The following is a 9,311-nucleotide window of genomic DNA, read 5'->3' as shown; positions in this document are numbered from 1 at the left end:
GAAAAACCTTACCAAATTCTGGTAGATACAGGAGCTACACTCTCTACTTTAAACACTCCTTGTTCCAAAGCCTGCAGATGGGATCCTGAAAAAACTGGCAGAAGTGAGCAAAGTTTGAGAATTCTTACCAGAGTCAGCTCTCCTGGATCTCTGCGGGTAGTGCCCAGTTGAGAGAGGAAGGTAAAATTTCACATTGTACGTTCCTTTCCAGGACCTATTGGTTATTGATCCTTTTTCTCCCAGGGACAGCTGTTGCCTCGTTTGCCACGTTTTGTGTCCCTAGAACTTGGCTTGACAACCGTCAGGTTAGGGGCCCCCAAAATATGGCCAGACAAAAATGTGAGCTTCACTCCATTTGCAGCTAGATATGCCTAGAAAGAAGTGCGAGGATGCACTCCATTTGCAGCTAGTGTCCTAGTGACTGTTGCCAGCTCTCAGGGAAATGTCTAAGTCTTTCTTTCGGCTATCTTTGGTAGTGGCGTTGGATCTTGGGAGGGTGGTATCTTTGCACCTTCTTCAGGGACACATCTTGTGTCCAACAAGTTATTCTGTGATGTCAGGAATATTTACTATTTGGCCCAGTTAAAACCTAACAAGATATTTGAAAGGATTTTTTTTTTTAAGTAGTTCTTTGGTTAGAAGTTGGCCAAATTTAAAGGTGATATTCAGAGCCTGACAGGAACACATTTTAGGCCTTCTCCTCTGGGCTAAATGAAACTATGTAGCCAGAGGGAAAGAAAAGCATTTCAAAGACAAATAGCTCTAAATCTAAAACACAGGCGTCTTTTGATTTCTATCTTAGTTGAAGATCTTCTCCACCCTCTAAAGAAGCAAATAGAAGATAATGTAGTTGGATGGGTGGTTTAGTCCTTTGATGTCATAGAGGCTGCAATCCAATTCTTTGAGGAATTAAAAACAATTCTCCTTGTCTTACAAATCCAGTCTTTACAAGAACGGAAATGCAGCTCTAAAAGCAATTCAAAGCCCATCTATCTGCTTTACCAATTTCAATACCTTCCCCTAGCCATCTACAAAGGCTTGTAGGTATTGTTAAATTCTGGATTTAGGAAACAAAAACCCTTCTTGGAGGAACTTGCATTCTTTCCCTGTGGACTTACAATGTAAATGTTCTACTCATTCCTCTCTAGGCCATCTCTTCGAAATACAAACTTCAGGGAGGTAATTCTTAACAGAGTGAAAGGCTATTTGGAAACAAGGCCAATGAATAAGCTTCTAAAAGTTTAAAGCTGCCTATGCAGGTAACCTTAATCGATTCCATCTGCCAGAAACACAATTTGGATCCAGCTGTTGTCTTATAAACTAGTGAGTTTTGCATCGTCATGCCCTCAAAATAGTCTCTTTCAATTTCTAAATTTACAATGATTTTTTTTAAAAGATTCAAAACGCTTGTGATTTTTTTCCTCCGGATAGCCCAAAGGTGATAGAAGGGAAAACAAGCCAGTGTAGATAGACTCCTCCCCCCAAAATGTTTAGAGATAGGAAAAGGCATCTAGGGAATAATGGATATAATGGAATGCCATGTTTCATCACCAACCACACAATTCTATAAACTGCATGAAGAACTCTTGGTGGTGTCACCAGGACAAAAATCACCCGTTTCTTCTTCCAAGGTTCAAAGCTTCTGTTGTTTACGTCTACAATTCGAAACTAGCTCTTGGAACAGTCACTTCTTCCACTGTGAAGTAGTTGCCGCACCTCTAAAAGGAGCAGATTGTTCATGATACCTAAAGGGGTCCTTTATCTCTGATTGATTTTAGATTACAATTTAGAGTGAGATTAGGTGGAAAACTACAAAAGCGTAGAACATAAGAGCTGGGGCCGACCTGAGATTATTGTAATCAAAGTCCTTAATACAGAGGCCCAGAGAACTTCAGCAGCCAGCGCTGGTCTTCCAGGAGTAGCTAGTAGGGAAACTGAGACCACACTTGCTCGCTCGTCCTCTCCCAGACCTAAGCTTGGGCACGATCACCAGCAAGCCAGATCCTGCCTTCAGCCCAGTACCTTTTCCTCCAAGTCCTGTAGCATATCGGAGGGCAAGCAGATGCAGGCGACCACCTGTAGACGGGCACCAAACTCTTCTGCAGCCCTTCGGCCCTGTGGCGCACGGGGGCGCCCTGCCGTGGACGTCAGCCACGTGGACCTTAAACCTGCGCAGCGTCAGGGACTCAGAGGCCGGGTCCGCGCGCCGGGTCGCGCCAGCACCGCGGCCCCCAGCCACGTGGTTTCTATAGCAACTGCTGCGCCCGCTGCTGAGCCCTTCCCAGAGGACCCCCAAGGTCAGAGGTCATCTCTGTGGCAACAAAAACTTCTCGCGCTATGGCGGCTCAGACTGGCCGCTTCCGCCGCAATGCGCCGTGTATCCCCCGGCTCTCCGGGGCCCGTAGCGTTCGTGGTGGCCAGTCCCGGGTGCTCCGGCTGCGGGTCATACTCAAAGGAAGACCGCGCCTCGCCTTGGTGGTCCCTTTCTTCAGGATCCAGTTAGGCGGACTCTGAACCCGGCTTTGGCCAGGTCACCTAGGGACCTGACTCCTGGAAGGAGATCGGAGCTGCAGAGGTGGCCGGCTCTCGGTTTGCAGAAGACAAATTATGACAGCCGCTCTAGGAAGCGGGGGCTCTGCCCCAAGCCCAGCATTCTGCCAGACCTCGTCCCTAACAAAAACTCCGCGCCTCCTGCCCGACGCAGCCCGGAGACCTCCACCTTTGACAGTGGCTCCGGAAAGGAGGAAGCTAAATAGAGCATTTTGGTTGTGGGAAGTGGAGGGAGCTACCACGTTTGAGGATGACTGCTTTAAAACTGGAAAAATCAAGACATTGAGGGGAGGGAGCACCTCCTTTCGAAGCAACTGTAACTAGAGGCTTTTTAGGTACTGTCCCTCAAGAACAAAAACATGGCACAAGGAAGGGTCCCAGTTACCATCTCCAGAGAAATGAGTTCATAAAAGAAAAGAACACTCAACTGTTTTTGTAGAACGTCTTCCTTTTTAAAGAGAAGAAAATTAAAGACTAGAAAAGAAAATGAAGGGCTCTCACAGAAGGAACCTAATGGCACCCTAACATTTGCTATTTAAAGGCTGAGAGTGCTCTAAGGGGAGAAGTTAACTTTCTCAGAAAACCCCATTTTTCACTATTAATTCATTTAATAAAAATGTATTTAAAACTCTGTCATACCAGAGTTTTTGCCAGTGTACAATGATAAAGGCAATAGTGCTGGATGACTTTCTTAGATGGTGTTAGCAGATTCGATCCACAAAAACTTAAGTGTTCCCTACAAAACGAGTCTGCATTATGCCTCCTTTTCATCTTCATGATTAAGAAGGCTCTAAGAATTCCTCTTTTCAACTTCCCTTGCCTTCATCATCCTACCTTTTAAATTCCTACCGAGCAGAAAATTAGTTTGTAAGCAACTAGAGAAATATGTAGGAAAAAATCATGACGTATTTGGTCCTTTAAAGGGTAGAAGAGCAAAAACATTAGTATATCTCTAAGGCCATATGAAGGAACTGAGAAGTCTCCCTCAGAAAATTCCCTGCCTTATAATGCTCAGGTTCAGCTAAATCTGGTATGATAGACAAACTAAAAACCTAAGGAACACCACACAGACTATGGTGCAGAGCGGGTAGATGTCAGTAGGTATTTCCCTCACCCACAGTCCCTCCTGGAGATGGTGCTAACATGGGCTTAAAAGTTTTATTAATAATATAGGCATGATGCATTGCTTCAAGTACACCAACTGTTTCCCCTTAAGGCGCGAAAACTATTTTGAATAAATGCTTCCATTTTGAGACATCTACATAGTATTTATAGAAAGCTTATGAGTCTATTGAATGAGTTACAATGCCAAAATATGCAAAGGAGTGAAAACTTTTGTTGTTCTTGTTACTGTATGTATAACAACACTTCATAAATGTCCCCAATGTTTGTGTTGCTAAAATATGGAAGACTGGGTTTGAATACTTTTAAAGGAATGGTTCCATGTGGGAAAAGTGAGATATTGTATAGAATTAGCTTTTGCACCTTTTGAAAGCAATGCGTCATTTGAAAGAATGTTCTCAGTTATAGATGCTGTCTAAGATGGGAACAGGCTGGAAATGGGTACAGCCAAAGTCATCTTCATCATTAAAACCAAGTTTAGAGTATCATGCATTGGATTTGTTAACTTGTTAAATTGGATATAAATTCCAAAAAGAAGAATCCAATTTCCTAACGGGTCAATACTTGGAACCCTATCTAAAACAACATTCTTTGGTTTCATGGAGTGGCACTGCTCTGGAAAACTCATTTTGCCACTTCATTAATTAAAGCTTCCTAGATGAAATCCAAGGCCAACTCATACTACATGGAATCTCAATCTAAAGACAAGCACGTTAGAAGAAGAACCTTATATCTATATGATATTCTAGCCATGCAGTCTGAATTTGATGTCTCCATCTGATACATGCTCAGTGTTTAGGAATTCAGGGTTGTGGCCCATTTGTGACTCACCTAGCCCTATAGGAATCCAGGATATGTGGACAGTCTGAGAAGGAGAAGGAATAAAAAATGCTTACTCTTTCTTTTACCCACTTCCCTATTTTCTCACTTCTAAACATCATGACAGCCTTAGATGTAAAGGAAGTAGCTTTAAAAGAATAAGCGTATTTAAATAAGTAACAGTGACATACCAGGTGTTTTGGCACCTAAAACTGCTTAGTGAAAGGCAAAAGTAGAGCTGAAAGACACCAAAACAAGTTAGAAATAGAAAGTGCCAATGAATTCTACCAAACCCTGCTTGTTTCATCTCAAAATTACATGACAGAGAGGGAGACTGAGTTCAGAAAAGGAAACACTCAGGGCCTCAAGCGTGTGGGATTTTCTAAATATGCTCTGCAGAAGTAGGTCTAGGGCATCTGCTTCCTACTCTCCTTGCCACTAACACCAATATTCAATAAAATTAACTTCAATTAGAATTTATCTTAAAATCTGTGTTTTCCAAAATGCTATCAAATCTATGGAAGTTTGGGGGTCTTGTGTGTATGGTTGAGTGGGTGTATGTATTTGAAGCTCTGTGGCTTTCTTTGATTATTGTACATTATGTGTCTGAAGAGAAATCCATGGCATGACCTTAGTATTTACCTTTATTGTGGGCTTCTTTTTTTCCAACCACATTTCTTTCCTTAGCAGATGTCACTTAAAATTCAAAGACTTAGATTATGTCTCAGACTGGCCTGTGATACGCATTGCCCAGTTCAAACTATCATTACTGGTTTAAAGAAATTTATGAAACCCTTCTCTAGGCAAAATGAGTTCCTTGGACCTAGTATTCCTTATTTAAAGATTTGCCTAAAATACAGTCACCTTGCATGACTGATACAGTATAAGTTGAAGCAGATAACATTGATTCTAAACATATAACTATTATTCTGCTAGGAAAGTAGGGGAAAGTAGGACATTTAAGTGTATGTGTGTGTTTTCTGATGGTAGGTGTATTGTGAGACATTGTTCATTTTTACGAAGATAGTAAATTTATAGCCAGAATCTTTAAGCTACTGTAATTTATTTTAAAAAGCATATATTGTACAAATATATTCTTCATGTTTTATGTAAAAACTACAAAAACTAATTAACACCTCTTATTTAAATACTTATTAATAACTTTTGAGTAAATGAACAACTTTGCCCTTAAGTTCATGGTTGTCTTATCTGCTTATTTTCACACCAACTTGATAACAGTGTTCTGAAATTCCTCCTAGGAACCCTTGACCAAACTATCTATACTTGTTGACAATTTAAAGAATTGGCAATAATCAGTATATTATTTTATAACTTGCAAAGATTGGGAAGAGAAATTAATCTAATAAGATATCTTTGCACCAAATTCATGATCCCAGTACTAGTATTTGGTGGTATTCTGCCAAGCTTCTTCATTTGAAACCAGTTACTTGTCTTCATTTAAGATTTAAGATAACATAATAGGTAGTAGTCAATCTATTCTTTTTCTTTTTAACAGTCTAGAGGATTTTAGTCTTTGTTTTATTTTAATTACCCAGTTAACTTCTTGGTTGTACTAAATCAAAAACCTGCAAAGGCTTTCAGACTTCATGTTAATAGCAGAAGGAGAATGGAACTCCATCACCTACAACACTGAAAAGGAATGGGTAGGCATGGGTTTGATTCAAGCTCAAAAAGCAAAATTTTTAGAAGATGAGACAAATAATGTGACACATTAATGTCCCATTTTAAAAATAATTTACAAAATGCTTCAACTCCCAAGTTGGAACTCTAACCCCTGTCAATCTAAGACTAAACTATCCTATTAGAATAGCTGGTGATGTTGTTGGCACACTTTGAGTTAACCCAACAATTCACACCCAAATACTTTAGAATTTATAAACTGCAAAATAAATTGCTCTAAAAACAATTGGTTATTTGTTTGACACCTTCCAAAATGCCTTGGGAAAAAAAAAATCTACTTTATTCCAGAGAGATGAAAGTGGGTGAGGCGGGGGAGGTGTAATAAAAAGATCTTGCATCGTGTACTGGGAGAAATTAGTGTTTCCAGTAAAATCGTTGACAAAAAAAAGAAATTAAAAAGGCCAGTAAGGAAACTTACTGTACTGTGCTGAATTACTTTCCACTCCAGAATTGTGGAGGGACTGACTTCAAGGTCCCTAGACAAATGGTAGAGCCTTTAAAAATTTATTTTACAGTATTCTTTTCTCAGAAGGGGGCTAAATCTTTTCAGAGGACACAAGGCCTCAAAAAGCACTGTTTTTACTGTGTGAAGGAGTAACCCCTTCCCTCCCAACTGCAGCCTTTGGCTTGTCCCACTTAGGGAAGTCTTGCAAAAAGTGTCTTCACATTAACTTGTGAGATAGTAGTGTTGCAGATCTAGGTATGATCAAGGCATCAGCAAGTGTTGAGCTTGATGCCTGGCTGGAGTACACTTCATAGCTGAATTGGAAATGCGGATGGTAAGGTGACAACGCTGTTTTCTCCTTGGGTAATGCTAAGAATGGTGGTATCATTTCAGAGTTACTAAACGCTGAACAGTTGAGAGAGAAGGGTAAAAGGACGGGGATGAAGGAGGAAGAGGAGGAGAAGGAGGCGGGGGAGGAGAGGAACAGAGGGAGACAGGAGGTAGAGCTGGAGCACAGGGATGAGAATTCCAGGACAGAGGCACAGTTCCCACTGCAGCACTGCGCCCGCGGGTAGCCAGAGGCTACTCCCAGAGCCTCAACAGCCACCCAAACTTCCTAGCTGGGGGCAACTGCCCAGCACGAGAGCATCTGCCCTTTTGGACAGTCTTACAACTCGCAGCTTCCCTTCTGCGGCAGCCGTGGGAGCTGCACAGGGTGCTCAGTCTCCACACCTACCGCCTCCATCCCCGCCCACCCACACCTCTTCCTCCTTCACTAGCACAGAGCACCCACAGGCGCAGCCCCCTCGGAGCACGCCTCCCCAGCTACCCTGCATTTGCAAGGTTCGAGGCAGAGAGGTAGCAGCCACTTGCTGCCCAACGGCTGGGGCTCCGCGTGTCAGGGCCGCCGTGGGGAGCCATGATCTACTACACCGCAGTGCCAGCGTCAGGAGCATCCATTGCAGGACTGCCCGGCCCCCGCCCCCGCCCCCCAATGCCCCAGACACAAACACCCGGCCCCAGGTTCCTCTCCAGCCTGAATCGAGCTGGGTGACGCCACACACCCCCGGTGCCAGTGCGCACGGCTCCGGGACAGGCTGTGCCCAGCCTTCTCTCCAGCGCGCCGCCGCCACCACGCAGCCCTCCGGCCTGGCCTCCCTGGATTGCTGGCCCACAGCTTCGTGGCCGCCCCAAAAGCCTCAGACTGAGATATAGGAAAGTGAACCCCGGGGACCCAACTCTCCGAGTCACCTGTATTTGCATTTCTTATGTAATGTACTGCAAGTTTCCTGGTTGGAGCCCTTTGGAATGGGGGCGCATGATCACTGGGATGCTGAAGCAGGGATCCACAACCAGGTTCATCCCACCCCTTGAGACCCAGACGCAGGGCTTTGATACTGCTTTTTAAGGGGTTGGGGGTAATCGCGTATATTAGAGGGGCTAGGCTTTTATCGGTCTGGAGTTCCCCCAAGGCTTCAGCCCTGCTCAAGTATTCCCAGTGGCAGGAGGTGTCGGAGGCAGACGGTGGAACGAGTTAATACTCCGACACCCGGAGCAGACGCGGAGGGAGGCGGGGGCTGACGGAGGAACGGGGCCGCGAGGGACCGGGCCTCTTTTACTTGGGTATTGGTGATGGGGTGGCGAATATTGTGCAAGCTAATCAGAAAGTCTAGAGCAGGTTCTCGGCACCGAGCTACGTCCTCGAACCTACAGCAGAAGTGAGAGCTCGTGGTTCTTTTTCCTGGCAACTACCGGAGCTTCATCTGCCTCGGGGAAAACCTTAAGCCATAGCCCTTCGATATTCCACCAAACATCGGCAACCAAATACATTTTTTAAAAAAGTTTCCTCCTCCCTCCTAGTGATGGATTGTGTCACAGCCAAGAGATGATAATGGTTTTCGGGATCACAGACGCCGATCCAGCTGTTACTTGTTTATCCATGCAACACCTCTATATGCAACACTGTCCTGGTTCCTTTTCTGTTTCCCCTGCCTTCCTGCATAGCAGAACTGCAGATCTAGCTCAATGAGCAACAGACAGGTTATTATGAGGAAAAACATAACATGATGCATGTTTTGCTTACCAGTTGGGTTCTTGTTTTTCTTAAGACTCTTGCCACAAAGACACTGCAGCATATGCGTTCCTTTGCTGAAAATGTTCCAAAGAAACCACATTGATTTGGGCGAAAAGCAATCCAGCAGCTTAGACACCCTGAGAAAGAAGAGATCCTTGTGGTTGCATAATAATAATTTGAAATCAGTTCTCCTGAAGAGGGGCACCGGTTTTACCATAGGAAACACGATAATATTCCGGATCTTCTCCCAGTTTTTTCCCCTCACGTGGTATATTTCTTTGAGACTTCTCAGTGATTGTTTTTTTTCGGCCAGGGTGAATGATTTATCCCTCTTGATCACCACTGGATTGTTACCAAAGGGTTGGGGGAAAAATCCTTTTTCAGCATGAAGCCAAACAAAAAAGCAAAGAAATCCCAACTGAGACCAGAACTAATCAGGGAGAACAGTAATGCACAAAAGATCCCCAAAGAGAAAACCATAGCCTTTTACTTGATTGCTATGAGGATGGGTGGGTCTGCAGAAGGCAAAGCAGGATTCATCTCACTGAGAGAAGACTGCCATTGTGTAGCCCCTAGGAGAGAAGGAAAAAAAAAAAAAAA

At 43.7% G+C, this 9,311-nt stretch overlaps 1 protein-coding gene across 5 annotated transcripts in view; it reads right to left on the bottom strand.

The window, feature by feature from the left end:
• Window positions 1–9,311, bottom strand: part of FGF14 (fibroblast growth factor 14) — a 580,805-nt gene that overhangs the window by 571,109 nt on the left and 385 nt on the right. For 2 of the 5 annotated variants that reach the window (XM_023532434.1, XM_023532435.1), the window contains exon 2: window positions 8,721–8,848. In XM_023532434.1, coding sequence (XP_023388202.1) covers window positions 8,721–8,811 — 91 coding nt within the window. In that variant the 5' untranslated portion in view covers window positions 8,812–8,848. Of the gene's footprint in view, window positions 1–8,720; window positions 9,310–9,311 lie in introns of those variants that run through there. The other 3 variants (XM_023532436.1, XM_011363194.2, XM_023532433.1) reach the window with 3 other exon arrangements.

This window comes from Pteropus vampyrus, unplaced genomic scaffold, assembly GCF_000151845.1.
Source record: "Pteropus vampyrus isolate Shadow unplaced genomic scaffold, Pvam_2.0 Scaffold83, whole genome shotgun sequence".
Lineage (NCBI taxonomy): Eukaryota > Metazoa > Chordata > Mammalia > Chiroptera > Pteropodidae > Pteropus > Pteropus vampyrus.
Note: the sequence above shows the minus strand (reverse complement) of the source record. Positions and strands in the feature narration are given on the sequence as shown.